Source organism: Brassica oleracea, chromosome C1, assembly GCF_000695525.1.
Source record: "Brassica oleracea var. oleracea cultivar TO1000 chromosome C1, BOL, whole genome shotgun sequence".
Taxonomy (NCBI): Eukaryota; Viridiplantae; Streptophyta; class Magnoliopsida; order Brassicales; family Brassicaceae; genus Brassica; species Brassica oleracea.
Genome location: NC_027748.1, coordinates 42842540 through 42858355, shown reverse-complemented (window position 1 = coordinate 42858355; position 15816 = coordinate 42842540). Strand labels below are relative to the sequence as shown.

The window sequence follows — 15816 nt, the reverse complement described above, 5'->3', positions numbered from 1 at the left end:
TTGGATTGTTGCGAAGTTCTTGTTACTTCGTTCTGGTTATACTATTTTGATACGTATCTGGTTCATTGATCATGTAAGAGTAGTAGGACGAAGATCATGTAAACAGTACAAGGGACCATAGAAACTTAACTAAAAATTGTCGATTAGAATTTTTAAGATGTCATTCCAAGCAAAATAAAGTCAAGACAAACATCAGTCAAAGCGTTACAGCAAGAACCTTAACGAATTCAGTAACCACAGGGACTGAAAGTACACTATCGTACCACTCAAGTTTCCCCCAACAATCTCCATTGCCTCTTTCAAGCGCTATCTCCGCACAAAATATGGTGTCCCTTTTAAGCCACTGACTGCTTAAATTTCTATTCCAGAACACCATCATCTTCCCACCACCATAACCAGTCAATTTAACAAAAGAGCCACGACCAGCAAGAGGATAGGGCAACTTAGGCAGCCCTACCAAACCCTTCAAATCTCTCCACCTTGTCTTGTCGGAGTCATACCATCTCAGAGCTCCGTCTCCAGACACAGAATACAGAACACTATCAACCTCGCAGTAAGAAACTGAAAATATAGTATCACCAGCCGTCCTTGGATACTTTTCAACGAGCTCCCATCTACATTTCTTCGAATCGAAAGCAAACACCCCATCAAAGCGAGTTACCGCGTGGAGCTTTCCGTCAATAATACAACAAGCGATCCCCTCCCAATCCAATCCGCAGCAAGGAAGATCCCAAGTTTGAGTATTCGTGTCGAACACCTCGAACGACTTCTTCCACGAACCATCTTGATGATAGCGTCCTTGCACATATATCTTTCCATCAAGGACCCTGGCGGAAAGCTCATCTAGCTCCACTGGCATGCGTGGAGCCTTGCGCCACGTGTGAGACTTGCAATCAAGAATCGAGACCCCAGAGGTGGGCCGTAGAAAGGCTTTATCTGCTCGGCCGATGTTGTAGATATCAGAACCAATAGCCACAAGATCTGAATAACCCAAACCCACATTACAAGGAGAATCATCATCATTATCATCAGCGGCGACTCTAGCCAAAACATAGCGGCGGCTACTCTTGGAGGAGGAGGAGGAGAGGGAGAGGGTGTGCCACTTGTAAGAAGTTAACCCGAACCTCAAGCACACATAGAGACAAGTTTCCGTGAGGCCCAAGATTGACCTAACCTTGTAAAGCTCAGGTGAAGCCACCATAGATCGAAAGCTCTTGGAGACTAGTGGCAGAGTCCGATAGTATAATATTGGAACGCGTGCCACGATCATCAGTACCAAATCATATGGAAGTGGCAGCAATATCACTTCATCAGATGTGTTTGGGGTTGGCTTCTTCTTCTTCTTCTTCTTCTCCGCTATAGTAGTACTCGTAGTTGTCGTTGTCTTCCTCTTCCTCGATACGAAATCCCTCTTGATCAACCTCTCCATCTCTTCTCCGGGTTTTGAAAGGAAGAAGAAGACGACAATTAGGTTTTAACACCTACTCTTCTTTTTTTTTCCGTCGACTATATAACAGAGAGAAAAACAAGTTGCGAGTCCACGTTCAAATTAAAGAAGCCCATGTCCAAAATAAAGGTCCTCTTGTAATAAAATATTATTATTTATATTTATATCCAAAGTAAAGGTCGTCTTGTACTCAAAATTCAGATAGCTCGGATTGAATCAGATCAGATAATTGTTTATTAAAACGAAACAGATCACATCACAAATACCTCTAAAAACTCGGACATCATATTCATGCCCACCATCTATGTCCCAGTATGAGATTGTGATCTTGTGACTAGACCTGGGCATTTACCCGAATCCGGAGGCCCAAATCAGAACCAACCAGAAAATACAGGTCCGGGTCCGGGTCCGGGTCCATGCTAAAATACATATTGGGTCTTTCTTTAGATCCACGGGTTTCGGTTCGGTTCGGGTCCTACCAAGACCCGATCGGGTATCCGAAGTACCCGAAACTTATTGTATATATTAGATATATTTAGGTAATTGAGTATATTTTTGATATTTCAGATATTTTTTTAATTTTTGGTCCGGTTTTCGGGTTTAGTTTTAGATTTCGGGTAAAATTTTAGATTTCAAAAAATATAATTTGGGTATTCGGATAAAACTTTGGGTATCTTTTAAGTTTTCAGATCTGATTTTGGGTAAATTTTCGTGTATTTTTGCGGTTCTTCAGGTATCTATGAAGTTATCGGGTATTTTTTTTGAGATTTTGGATCCTAAATACCTGAACCGACCCGAACCCTAAATATACCCAAAAATTATAATTATTTACGGGTATTAAAATTATAGATACGAACCGATCTGGACGCGACAAGATCCAATTTGGAACCCAAAAATTATAGATACCTATATGGGTTCAAATTTTCAGAAATGATCCGGACCCAACATGATCCCGACCCGGATGCCGGGCCTAGCGTACACACACCAACTTAAGTTTTTGCCTTTTGGTTTGCAATGTTTGGTTCGTCCCGACTTGAAATTTCCCGGTTTAGCTAAATTGGATTATTGCAAGTGTTTTTTTTATATTAGTCAATGACATTGGTACAAGTTCCTTTTTGAGAGTGAAAAGACAAAAGATCCACACATTGACAGAAGATCCACACAATCCGAACCTACGTAAGTCCTCTTAAGCTTTTTCTATGTTCATCACTTGGTGCGCTTCAAGTAGGAACAAGATGAGGAGGCATCATCATCATATCATCTCGCAGATGCACCCACATGAAGGAGGAAGCAAACCCTGCAACCACAACAGAGAAGAAACTCAAACCCCATCTCAACACACTCTTCTTGCTTCTTGTTACAGTCTCTTCTGTCTTAACTTTGTCCTCTGACTTTAGTTTCTCACACACGTCTTCTGTTGGAGTAGTAGTACCAGACCTGTCATGTATCGATGATGATGATGAGCTTTCACTATACTGCCTTAGCTGCTCTCTGTTCTCTAGTAGTTCGGTGAACGAATCTTGTCTGAAACCGTGCCTGCTACGTTCCGACCGTCTCTTCTTCCTGTTTCGCCTCGACCTTCTCGATTGATTGCTCATTGAGCAAAAGGATTCGTTAAACTCAGAGCTTCTGCTCCTCTGATGGAAGCAAACTGTCTCCATGTTATCATCTTCAACACCATTGAACACTTGATCTGCCTCTCTTATCAATCTCTCTGCTGTACCCAAGGTCTCATGAACAGCTACTCTCACAAAATACACCTCATCATCCACGTGCTTCCCCATCTCTTGCAACACAAGCTCCACCTCAGAAGACATACTCTTGGGGTTCAGATACTTCATCAGGAAGTTAAGCACCTGCACAGCCAAAACCCGTTTCTGAGCATCACCCTCCACAACGCCCAACTCCAAAATCCTCAGACCAGACTTCACAAAAAGCTTCGCATACGCCTCAACTGTAAAAGCATTGCGCTTAGCGAGAGCTATCACAAGCGCCATGTGAGACTCAGCTTCGCTCGAGGCGGCTTCAAGAGCAACAGCTAAGCTTTGGCAAAGGGTATTAACCATCTCACCGGAAGCGTAACGCCAGCTGTCGCAGTCCACAAGCGACTTCAAGCAGAGAGAAGTGTAAGGCCCCGACCCGGTTTCCTTAGCGCCAGTACGACCCCAGTTCACTTCCCTCGATCTAACGTGATCCATACCCGATTTTTTTCCTAATTTGGGATTTTTATTACAGTTTTCCTCTAAGAAGTTCAGATCAGAACCGAGTGTTCGCTAAGTCTATCCAGCATCCTAGCGAATCACTACAACAGACAGTATAATAAACATGTACCTTACTGCCTTGGTGCTTTGTTATCTGAAAATCCATCCATACACTCCTTCCTTGCTGTCTTCCTGCTTCCCATCCGTCTTATCTAGCCAGCTCGATCAGATACATAACCGAATCCCCTTGTTCCTTAGTCACTCAGCCAACCATCCCCACGTGACCCAAGTAAACAAGGAGAGACAGCTTGGTCTCCAACCAGCCATCCAGAACAGACAGTACGCTAGCCATGCTTAGCGCCCCAGAACCAGTCCCTAATCACACCCGGATCAGTCAGTACACGGTCGGCTCCACAACCCTCGATCCAGTCAGTTCTCCTCACAGCCATCCTGCCCTCAAACCATCCAGTTTCAGTTTCAGGCTCCCTTGATGCCGTGTACATCAGTACACTATCCAATCCAGTACAAGTCTCGGTTCAGTCAACACCAAACAATCAAGATTCGGCCTATGCCATAGCCGGTACAGAACATTAAGACTCGATCCGAGCCCTAACCGCCAGTATCACGTTCCACATCCATTCACAGCACGGTCCGACAGGATAACCATCGTATCCAGACACATACTCGCGTTCCCGTACGCTACCAGTACTGCTCGTAGTCCTACCAGAACCCACCGGACAGTCCATCGCTTGCTCCCTCCAGTACGTTGAACGCCGTCTCAAGCGGACTCGATCAGACTGTCCCGCGTTAGATCCCAGTCTCATATGTATCGATCGTAACCGCCCGCGCCTTGTCGATCCATCAAACCCAGTCAGCACCATGCGCGCACCCGGTACACGGCTCCCGTCGTACAGACCAAGCCGATCGTCCCACTCTCGTGGCTTGTGCACGGATTCCCTGATTGTAACCACCGTACACACCCTTGTATACATCACGAACCGTCGCGATATCCTTTTCTCAGTATGCGGCTTGCTTCTAACCGCCGTACGCACCAGTAAACCCAACGCGTACCATTGCTCGGTACGTGCGCTGCCGGAACCAGATCCGACCGGTCCTTTCACGGCGATCTCTGTCTCTCTTGATCTGATTCCCCCTTCTCTCGGTATTTCTCTCCCGAAAACTGTGTGGAAAGATCTCCCCCTTCTATGATCCGCGGGATTCCCATTAAAAGGAGTTTGGGCGGTTACTTCTCGGCCTTAACCGCCCATAACCGTGTTACTCAACTGCTCCCGCGCTCCATCTCATCATTAACCGCTCCCAGACAGTTTCCTATCAGTCCAAAACCGTCCTTGACGGTTTCCCAGTAACTCCCGGCAGTTCCAACTGCTCTATAACCGCCTTACCAGTTTCAGAACTCAACTGTCCGTAAACCGTCCCAATCAGTTAAGCAGTCCAGTAACCACCCGGAACCGTCTTGTAACTGTTCCGGTAACTACTTAGTAACCGTTCCAGCCATTTTCCTTGGCTAATCAGTTCATGTTCTGCTCCGTATACGTTCCTGTCAGAACATATACCAGTCAGTCCACACATTGAGTAACTGATATCAGATGACAAGTCCAGCTGCCTTGTCTGAATCCGTCCAGCTTAGTCCGACAAGCTCAACTGCTATGTTCGGACGTACCTTATCATCTTAACCTGACCAGTACTATCAAGATGACATGTCCAACATGTCTGTCCCGTCTGATCAGTCTGGCCTTGGACTGATCCAGTTCAGACTGCGGGACGGGGATGTTACAAGAAGCTCCCAACGCAAGATGCTGAGAGTCTAAAAGAGAGTCAGAGAGAGGTTTACAAAGAGAATGGAGCACATTCCTTTTCTTGTCTTCCGCCGTTGCAGGATCGATTCCGTATCTAGCAATAGCAGCAACCGCCTTCGAGCAAGCCTGTTGAACACTTAACGCCCCTTCACAAGAGCTCAGCGTCCTTACGATAACCGGCATGATTGTTTCCACATGGGGAGAGATTTTGACTCCGTGGGCACGTGCAAGGTCTTCAAAGAGAGAAACCGTGTACCCACCACCAGAGTCAGAACCGATCTCTTTTGTTTCAGAAAGTTGATTGAGAAACACATGTAGAGCTTTTGCATCCAGATCTTTCACAATGGTTCTCAAGTTGCTCATTGCAGTCTTGTTAGTATCTGGATCTTTGTCAAGGTTAGCCAACTCTTGTCTAAACGCTGAACCCAGGTTTCTCCCCATTTTTGTTTCCCTCTGAGAATAAAAGCCACAGCGAAGTCAACAAGCAAGATCATAAGTATCAAAAACTGAATAAAATAATAGGATATACACAACTTAGAGATATGGTACAATCATTTGAGTAACAACTTTACCGAAATGATCATATACTCAAATGATTCTAAACCATATCTTAAATACCCATCGAAATGACTGATGAATAACGAAGCGTACCAGTGTCTGTTGTATAGCGAAAGAAAAAACCGCAAGAGTCTGAAAGTCTCTAGATTGCAAGAGAGAGAGAGATGGATCTTTCTTCTCCTCTTACGATACGACGCGAAGAAAACCAGAAAAAAAAAAAGGATTCAACTTTGATTTTTGAACTTTGAGAGCGTTTGGGTGCGATGAGCGCGGGTTTAATTATGGCAACTCTCCGTAACTTTTGGGTCTTAAAGCAAATCAAATCTACCCCCTTAACTTCTCTGTTTTTACTTAATTAGTACTTATGTTTCGAAATTATCATTTTCATCCTATGTGATTTAGTGTTAGTTTTGGCACTGGTAAAATAGACAGTGGACTCTGATCTTGCTTGATCTTAGGTTCTCACCTTGCTTGCACTCTTGTTCCTTCTTTACTCAGGTTTAGCCCCTGAGATACTGAAAAGCTATGAGAGATGTTAAAAACTAGATTACTAAACGGAAAAACAAAGAAGATGGTTAACTACTTGGCTCTTTTAATAGCTTGCACCAACGAACCAACGAATAACCAATAGTCACTAATCAACCATGTGTTACTGATCGATCTCTCATGAGTTCCACTAACCAATCATTTTAACAATAAAAGCCACTTTTTTTTGGAAACACAAAAGCCATTTATCTCAGACAAAACCTTTAACTAAAATCAGACAGCTCATCAGAGTTTTGCTTACCAGGAAGCAGATGAAGTTGCTTTGAACTCAGACTCGAGATTGTCAAGCTCTACCCCACGCTCTCTTGCACATGACTCCATCTGACATATCTTCTCTTTCAGATCCACTTGTTGCTTCTCCAGCTCAATAATCTTGTGTTCCATCTCACCAAACTCTTCTTTAAGAGCCATTACCTCTTTGTCTAGACCATTTTTCTCATCTCTATTGCCTTTTGTTGTCTATCTTTGAGAGCCAACAGTTCGTTGATCCGTGTCAGAGGCGCAGAAACATTGAAACCGTGTTTCTTCAGCTTGGCAAAGGACGCTTTGAGGCTATCTAGCTGGCCATGAGAACGTCAGCTTGGAAAAGGTGAGCATCATACCAAGGGCTTGACCTTCACGGAACACTTCACTTTCCCCAACCAATGGGCTGAAATGAGGAGCTTGTGGTGGTGCTCTCTGGAAGACTTCTCTTGTTTCAAGTTCCTTCCAAAACGATGACTCCTTAGCAAAAGGCAAAACAACTATTTGCATCACCTGATTTTTGTTAACTTCTTCGCTGCTCTCCTGCCATCCCCAAAGGAAGATAATGAATAATAAGGCACCATTACATAACAAACTTACTAAGAAAGTAAAGAGTGACAATGCTGAATCAAAGATGACTCACCGGCTGGACAGTGAATTCTTCAGTACCAGCCTCTGTTTGAGATGAAACTGATTCGGTAGCTGAAAACAACAGTGGAACTGTTTCAATAACATGGCAGAAACTAAGTCCATGACACACTAACTAATTAATTCTCTAATTAGTAACATAATATTATTATAAATTAATATTAGTCAAATTTTATCGTAATTAAAAAATGAAAAATTCTATGCTATTTTTAAACAATATATATATTTATATTCTATTCTATTATATTAAAATTGAAGTATTATGTAAATTAAATATGACAAAACTAGGTTAAAATTTTGTAAACTAAGTAATATTTTCATTTTATATATTTTCAAAAATCATATTTTGAAGAAAATTCTCTATTTAATTATTTCGGATTAAGAATTATTGTACCAAACTCAAAAACGTAATAACAATAATTAAAAAAATATCTTATTAAATAAAGTTGCCTTGTGATCAAAGCACAGCCCTACACGACAGCAAAACATGTTGGGGCATTCTTCGACACGTGTCAGCTCCGGAGTGGATCGGTGCAGAACACGCTCCCTCTTCTTCTCGCGCGCGTCTTGTGATGTGTATGCTCTTTCCGTGTTCGCGATTCCCGGTTAGACAGAGTGTCTGGGCTTCTGGATATTAAAAATAAAAAAATCTACAAAACAAGATTGAAAACAACAAATTTATAAACTAAAATTTAAAAACTAAAAGGTAAAATCTATATGAATAATCAAGGCTTAAGTATAAACAGAAGAGTGGTTAACAAAGGGAGAGCGATAGCGATCCACCTCGCTGAACTCGGTGCTAGAGTCGTCGTCAATTACACAACTAAATCGTCTGACCCGAGCTCGTCGCAGCGGAGATCAACGGTCTTCCAGCCGTTACCGGAAACGGACCAAGAGCGATCGTGGTTCAGGCCAACGTTTCAGAGCCAAGCCAGGTGACGTCTCTGTTCGATGCGGCGGAGAACGCCTTCGAGTCGCCGGTTCATATTCTGGTTAACTCGGCGGGAGTCCTCGATCCTAAGTACCCTTCGATCGCAAACACATCAGTCGAAGATTTCGATCGCACGTTTGAAGGTGGTGGTCGGATCATACTCCTCACATCTTCCATGACCCGAGGTTTGAAGCCTGGATTCGGCGCCTATGCTGCATCAAAAGCAGCTGTGGAAACGATGGTTAAGATCCTTGCGAAAGAGCTCAAAGGAACAGGGATCACTGCAAACTGTGTAGCTCCAGGACCCATAGCCACTGAGATGTTCTATGAAGGAAAGAGCTCGGAGGTTGTGGAGAAGATAGCCGCAGAGAATCCTTTTGGGAGAGTCGGCGAAGTCAGAGACGTGGTGCCTCTCGTTGGGTTCTTGGCTGGTGATGGTGGTGAATGGATCAACGGTCAGATCATTCCTGTTAATGGTGGTTATGTGTAAACAAAAGAATTGGTCTTTAGTAGCTGTTCTTTTGAGGCTTACTGATGATATGTTTGCAGATGTGTGTGTGTGGTTAGGTTGTTGGTTATCCAGATGAAGACGAGAGATTCTCTTGATCCAAGGAAAAATCTCTTGTATTTCTGTGTTGCTCATAACCAAAACTGTCATGGTGTCAAGAACATGAGGGAACTCCTTGAGGTTCTCGCTGTATGACATATGCAAGTCAATTAGACGAGGCCACAAGCTGATCGATGAAGGCACTTGTTTAATCGCAGTTCCAGTGAGATACATATATTTGATGTTTGTCGAGATCTCAGGAAAAGATTGCATCAAGGAGCAATCAGTGAGATCAAGTGTCCTCAGAGATTTCAAGTTGATGTTGACAGGAAGAACCTCCAGCTTGCGACATTCTTTTAAAGTCAAAGAGTATAGTTTATGGAGGTTTCCAATAGAGGCAGGAAGCTCCACAAGACTTGAGCATCTTCTAAAATCCAAACGCTTGAGATTAGTGGCGTTTCCAATAGAGGAAGGGACTCCCACTAAACTTGAGCATCTACTAAAATCCAATTCCTTGAGGTTTCTTATGGCATTCCCAATAGAAGATGGAAGCTCCACTAAACTTGAACAACTACTAAGAGACAGAAACTGGAGATTAGTTGCATTCCCAATAGAGGAAGGAAGCTCTACCAAACTTGAACATCCACTGAGATTCAACTTCTTGAGATGAATGGCATTTCCAATAGAAGAGGGAAGCTCCACTAAACTTGAACATCCTCTGAGATTTAATTCCTGTAGACTAGTGGCAGTTGAGAGACTAAAAACATCCTTCAAGTTTTTTGAATGCGCCAAATCAACCCACTTGAGATTGCTAAGCGGCTGACAGAAAAAAATCAACAATAACACATTTGTTACGTGCTATTAGTCTAGTTTTTTCAAGTTACAAATCTGATCAATAATAGTGATAACAACTTGGTTAAAAAAAAATGATATTCTTATGTTACTTACTTTTGTTCTTTCCCACAACTTCTCAAGTTTGCTGCCATGCATGGATAGTTCCACGAGGAGCTCTGGGTTGGGAATACAATTCAAACATGTCATCGGAAAAAATCTCCATTTTAGTAATCTAAGTTTACGAGATAAATTGCTTTGTCCACCAAATAGATGAAATGCATCTCCTCCACCAGCACGTTCCACTTCCAATCTTAAGAACTGGAGATTAGACATTCCTTCAAAGGCTCTCTCACTCACATTTATTTCGTGTCCATCAAACATTACGCCAATAACACTTCTACTACCCTGAAAACAGAGCCAAAAATAAGGTAGAGATGATTGTAGCTAGTTATCAAACAGACTCAGTTTGTAATGATCAAAACTTACCGCTGCATCATCAGCCAGTACTTCACAAGTCTCTCTTTTATCGACCAGAAACTGGCGTTGTCCAGGCTCACTGGACTGTTTGCGGACAATATCTCTACCAAGCTGGACTAGCAGATCATGCATAATCACATCTCCCCGTTTCAAAGATATGAGAGACTTATCGGCTAAGACGTTAAGCCGTTGCCTCATATTAGAAAATCTCGTTGAAAGATGCTCTACCACTTTATCTTTCCACTCATTGTTGAAAAAGCAGGCTATGTGAAGAAACAAATCTTTATTTTCTTGAGATAATGCGTTATAACCGAACATCAAAATGCTCTCAATTTCTCCATCAAGGCATCTCCATAGCTCTGGTAGTTCATTCTCCCACTCCTGCTTGGACATTCCACGAAAATGAGATCCCATAACCCTTAGTCCCAAAGGGAGTTTACCGACGAGTCTTGTAACTTCCCATACAAGCTTCTCAAAACCATCTTCAGGGGACTTTTTACCAAAAGCATACATACAAAACATCTGAATAGCCTCACGATTTGATGGAAAATCAACCTTGTAAATATCAGTGATCCCATGTGCCTTCAGAATCTTACGATCTTGCGTTGTAACGATAATCCGACTTCCATGACCAAACCACAGAGTTTCTTTGGCCATGGCTTCTAGTTGTACTAACCGATCAACGTTATCAAGAACAACAAGAACTTTCTTGTCATTCAGTCTTTCTTGTGCAACTCCCAAGTGAGAAATCTCGAGATCTTCCTTCTGGTTGAGTAGTTGAGACAAAAGCTTTTGCTGCAAATGTAACTTCACATTGTGGTCGTCTGAACAAATCGGTGGCGTATACATTGCTTTGACATTCATCATAAAGACACTGTATTGAAACGAATGGGATAGTTGATTGAACAGACACCTAGCAATGGTGGTCTTGCCAATCCCAGCCGGCCCCCAAATCCCTATCATCCTCACTTCATCCAAATCTGTGCGTAAAACACGCAAAATCTTGTTCATATGAGCTTCCATCCCAATAAATTCGTCTAAATATCTTGACGGAGTGGAGTTAAACAACATCTTCGCGACATCAGTGGCAACATCTTCTATCATTTTTGCCTCGTTATCCCTTATACAACATATTCAAAACATCAAAGTCAATTAAAGTTGTTCAAACAAAAAAGACATTAATATATAGTTTGATTTGTGTTTGGAATGATTTGACGAACCAGTTCTTTGAATGGTAACCAGCGAGTGTGGCCACTTTAGCTAGAGCTTGACTCCATTTTACAATAACCTCATTTGTTTTGCCTTTACAAGTTTTTTTGAAGACTTTCCCAAAGTCACCGGCCTGCTTCTTGACATCAGATGGATCCACTTCATAGAAAACGGGCATCACCGTTTGACTTAACTCTTCCTTACACTTCATGATCTCCACTAACTCGTCGAGACACCAGGATGAAGAAGCGTATCTTTTCGAGAGCAACACAATCGCGATTCTTGATCCTTGGATTGCCTTCTTGAGCTCAGGGCCTATAAACTCTCCTCTAGTGATCTCGTTATCGATGAACAGGTTGATTCCTTTGATCCCAAACTCCTTCAGAAGATGACTGAGAAAGGATTTACGGACATCTGCTCCATGGAAGCTAGGGAAGACATCGTGTATGCAGTTACGAGGCAAAGTTGACTTGGGAGATGGTGATGAAGGAGAAGAAGCAATTATTTTGTTTTCTTGGACTTTGAACTTTGCATAAACAAAAGAAAAGATTCTACTACACAAAGGCGTAGCAACTATCACAGGGAGAAGGTAAAGATACATTACTACGCTGGAGAGAAGATCTATAGATCACAGAGATTTTACGAGATAGAGAGACTAATGATACACAAAGGGTTTTGTGTATATAATGAGAAAACGTTGACGATATTGACTGACAATGTTCACACTAGCAAGAGAGAAACTAAAGCTTAGTGGAAATATAAAAAGTTCTCTTTTTATAAAGTACCAATAAAGAAACTAAAGCTTAATGGAAATAAAGTACTGACAATACACGCTATAGAGAAATTAAGTTTAATGGACCGCAGTTCCTGGATATTTCCTGTGATTTGAAAATGAAATTTCCTGTAGGTTCCACCACAGCAAAAAGCTATCATGTAGGTTCCACCATTCTTGTCAGTTTTATAAACCGAAGTTCTTGGATATTTCCTTTGTTTTGAAAATGAAATTTCCTTTTTTAAATTAATGTTTAAAATTGACTTGAAGAAGTTATGGTTTGGTTCAAAGTTTTATAAAGACAATTGTGACTCGAAGAAACTGATTTGGTTCAGACTTCAGAGTAATGCTTTGTTCATCTTAATAATATAACTAGATTTTTTATCTGCGTTTTTAGAATATTATATGATAAAAAAATTTCACAAACAACATTACAAATATTTTGTCAATTTGTAGTATTTCTTTTATTTAAAATATTTTTTGCATTTAAATTAGCGCTTTTAAATCCGATCCAAACCTACAGTCAAATTGGTAACGCGGTGATCCGATATGCAATTCGGTTTTATTTAAAAATTTGATAAAACTCCCTAAACCCGAAACTAACTGTTTGAACCAATGGATGACATATATGTAATTCAATTTGATTTAAATTGTTATAGTTTCATAATTTTGTAACTTTTTAATCCCAATTAAAGTTCTTTTTTTTTGCAGTTTTATGAAATTAGAACTTTTTTATAAAAAAATGATAGATAAAATGATAGATATAAAAAAAATAAGAGCTATAAATACGTCTTGACCATATTACTTTATAAATATATTTTTGGAATTACCTAATGATTTTTAGGTATTCTTAGAGAATGATTTTTAGAATTTTTAGAGAAATATGTTGGTGGTGGTGCTCTCTGGAAGACTTCTCTTGTTTCAAGTTCCTTCCAAAACGATGACTCCTTAGCAAAAGGCAAAACAACTATTTGCATCACCTGATTGTTGTTAGCTTCTTCGCTGCTCTCCTGCCATCCCAAAGGAGATAATGAATAATAAGCCACCATTATATAACAAACTTATTAAGAAAGTAAAGAGTGACAATGCTGAATCAAAGATGACTCACCGGCTGGACAGTGAATTCTTCAGTTCCAGCCTCTGTTTGAGATGAAACTGATTCAGTAGCTGAAAACAACAGTGGAAATGTTTCAAGAGCATGGCAGAAACTAAGTCCATGACACACTAATGAGAGGGTTAAAGACATACCAGCAGCCTCACTTAAGTCTGGATTGTGCTCTACTTCTCCTCTTTTTCTCTTACGACTGTCATTTTCTCGGCTGTGTTCCTCTAGCACCTGTTGCATACAAGCAGCATTTACTTCATTAGTGTTTTGCTGAAAACAGAAACAACATAACACTCGATTTATAAATCAAACAAGAATCAAAAGTTGACTAAAGCCAGATAAAAACTAACCGACACCAGTTTGGCTATCGTCTCCTCGGAAGGCCTTATAGCATTGTGTTTGAACTCCAAATACTGATTTGTTGACTTAAACCACACAGAGTATACTCGTCACGGTCCCTGGACGCCATCCAGGATCAATAAACACTTCAACAGACTCCATCAACCCAAAGCTGCTTTTAACAGAAACAGTCGGCGGTGTGAGCCTTATGCTGCTTAAACCAACGGTTCTGTTTGGTTTAGATTCTTCACCATCATTCCAGCTCAGGTATTTCAAAGACTTGACAACGAAACTCTTCCTGTTTACCATCTCCTTAACAATCACTGATGGTACCCACATGTCAACATCATCATCAACTTTCACTTCCACCATAGTCTCACATCTAAATGTTGACTTCTTACTCACAAAAACCTTCAATAACACCAAAAACATAAATAATGAGAAACCAACCCACAAAAAGCATTAAAAAAAAAAACTCGAACCTTGTTTTGTGGTCAGACCCATTCTTGTTTGACCCAGTCAAAGTGTTGTCTGAGCTGTCCTGTCCTGAACTGGAGCAGATTCGGTGGTGAATCGAAGAAAAGCCAAACTTCCTCATCGTTTATCTTATTCACAACCGCACCGGTCCACCACCCGCCTCCCCGAGAAGCTTCCACCACACACCCTTCTTCAAACTCCCCTGCCGCCGTGAACAGACTTTCCGGCGGAATCGGCCGGAGGAATCTCCGGTAAGTGGTTTTCTGAGTAGTGGTGGAGGAGCCATCGTTGGCTAGCAAAGACACGTTCAGCTTTTTGTTACCGGATTTAGGCAGAGGGTCTTCGAGAATGGCTCTGAACCAACACCCTTTAAGCCCTTCTTCATCGGAGGAGACTTCAATCTCATCGCCTCTCTTCATTGTCTGTTGTCAGAAAATAAAAACCCAAACTTTCTCTCCGGAGACAAACCCTTGAACTGAGTGTAAGTAAAGAGAGTGAACTGATAACAAAATAAATATGATCCCACTTTGGTATTTTTCAATTTTTTTGGCGCAATTTAAATTATCGTGGAAAAAACCAAAAAATAGCTAATGGGCCAATGATTACTGGGCCTGGGTTAGGTAACGAAGAGTCTGTTGGACCAATATTCTCTTTGTGATTACGTCCGAGAAGAACTTGCAAGACCGGTTTAGGTGGGGTTGCAAAGACCATGATTAAATATAATAAATTACCCCAACTCAAGACCGGTTCGATTACAAAATTATTACCGTTAGGAGACACGCACGCGTTTTGTGGCGATCGAAACATATTCAAACCTTTAACAGAGAGATATATCTGTTACGAAAGGCACTAGCTTCTCTATAAATATACAATACCCCAACTCAAAAACACTATACTTTTATAATCAGACAACAAACCAAACTCGCAAACATTATAATCAGACAAACAACTAAACCATTGTTTCTCCTTCTTTCTTCTCCAATGATATCGTTGTCCGAAGAAGACCGCTAAAAAAAAAAAGACCGCAAAAAAAAATACAAAACCTCCAATCTCCTTCCACTAAATCTCTCTTTCTACTAATCTTGTAATCCCGTTTCTGTGCAATGGAGAAACCACCGGAAAAAGTGAACAAGGCGTTTCGGTGGCCCAAAGACCAAACCGGTCTCGAAATTGATCAAAGCCACTCGTTTCTTGAAGAAAGGCTCAAAGACTCAGTGGTGGAGCTCCCAGTTTACATGGCGCCGTCGTCCTCCTCGAGTACCTCGCTGCTGAAGTAAGTATCTCGACTCAGATCTGATTTTTGATTAGCCAAAATCATTGTCTGATTTCTAAGATCTGTGGTGATTCAGGTGTTAGAGACAACAAGAAGTCCGACGATCGTTCTCCGCCGCATAGGAACTCTATTAAGCTTTTACCAAAAAAATTTTTTTTTGGTCAAACTTTTTTTAGACTAATTTTATATTAATATATATATATATATATATATATATATATATATTTAGATAAGGGGAGAGAGAGAGAGTGGGGAGAGAGAGGGGGATAGGCGGGCCGGGGGGGAGAGGCGCCCGCGGGGAGAGGCGAGAGGCCCCGGGATAGGCGCCCGCGGGGAGAGGCGAGAGGTCCCGGGATAGGCGCCCGCGGGGAGATGGAGAGGGGGCCGTGAAG

General features: G+C 41.6%; 4 protein-coding genes across 4 annotated transcripts; all 4 read right to left on the bottom strand.

The window, feature by feature from the left end:
- Window positions 1-196: 196 nt before the first annotated feature.
- Window positions 197-1499, bottom strand: LOC106297909 (F-box/kelch-repeat protein At5g38670-like). Its single transcript, XM_013734046.1, has one exon. It carries the CDS (start codon window positions 1427-1429, stop codon window positions 197-199), a length of 1233 nt encoding a protein of 410 aa, XP_013589500.1. The 5' UTR covers window positions 1430-1499.
- Window positions 1500-2530: 1031 nt separating this feature from the next.
- On the bottom strand, window positions 2531-8323 carry LOC106335450. Its single transcript, XM_013774008.1, has 6 exons — window positions 8244-8323; window positions 7935-8110; window positions 7456-7514; window positions 6811-7355; window positions 5452-5918; window positions 2531-3574 (listed from the first exon to the last, which is right to left on the bottom strand). Exons 5-6 carry the CDS (start codon window positions 5904-5906, stop codon window positions 2668-2670), a joined length of 1362 nt encoding a protein of 453 aa, XP_013629462.1. The 5' UTR covers window positions 5907-5918; window positions 6811-7355; window positions 7456-7514; window positions 7935-8110; window positions 8244-8323; the 3' UTR covers window positions 2531-2667.
- LOC106335102 (probable disease resistance protein RPP1) lies at window positions 8118-12203 on the bottom strand. Its single transcript, XM_013773565.1, has 4 exons — window positions 11470-12203; window positions 10259-11369; window positions 9887-10177; window positions 8118-9757 (listed from the first exon to the last, which is right to left on the bottom strand). Exons 1-4 carry the CDS (start codon window positions 12057-12059, stop codon window positions 8609-8611), a joined length of 3141 nt encoding a protein of 1046 aa, XP_013629019.1. The 5' UTR covers window positions 12060-12203; the 3' UTR covers window positions 8118-8608.
- Window positions 12204-13060: 857 nt separating this feature from the next.
- Window positions 13061-14570, bottom strand: LOC106341027. Its single transcript, XM_013779848.1, has 5 exons — window positions 14175-14570; window positions 13768-14085; window positions 13479-13605; window positions 13339-13397; window positions 13061-13240 (listed from the first exon to the last, which is right to left on the bottom strand). The coding sequence occupies exons 1-5, from the start codon at window positions 14568-14570 to the stop codon at window positions 13061-13063; spliced, it is 1080 nt and encodes a 359-aa protein (XP_013635302.1).
- Between the last annotated feature and the right edge of the window lie 1246 nt (window positions 14571-15816).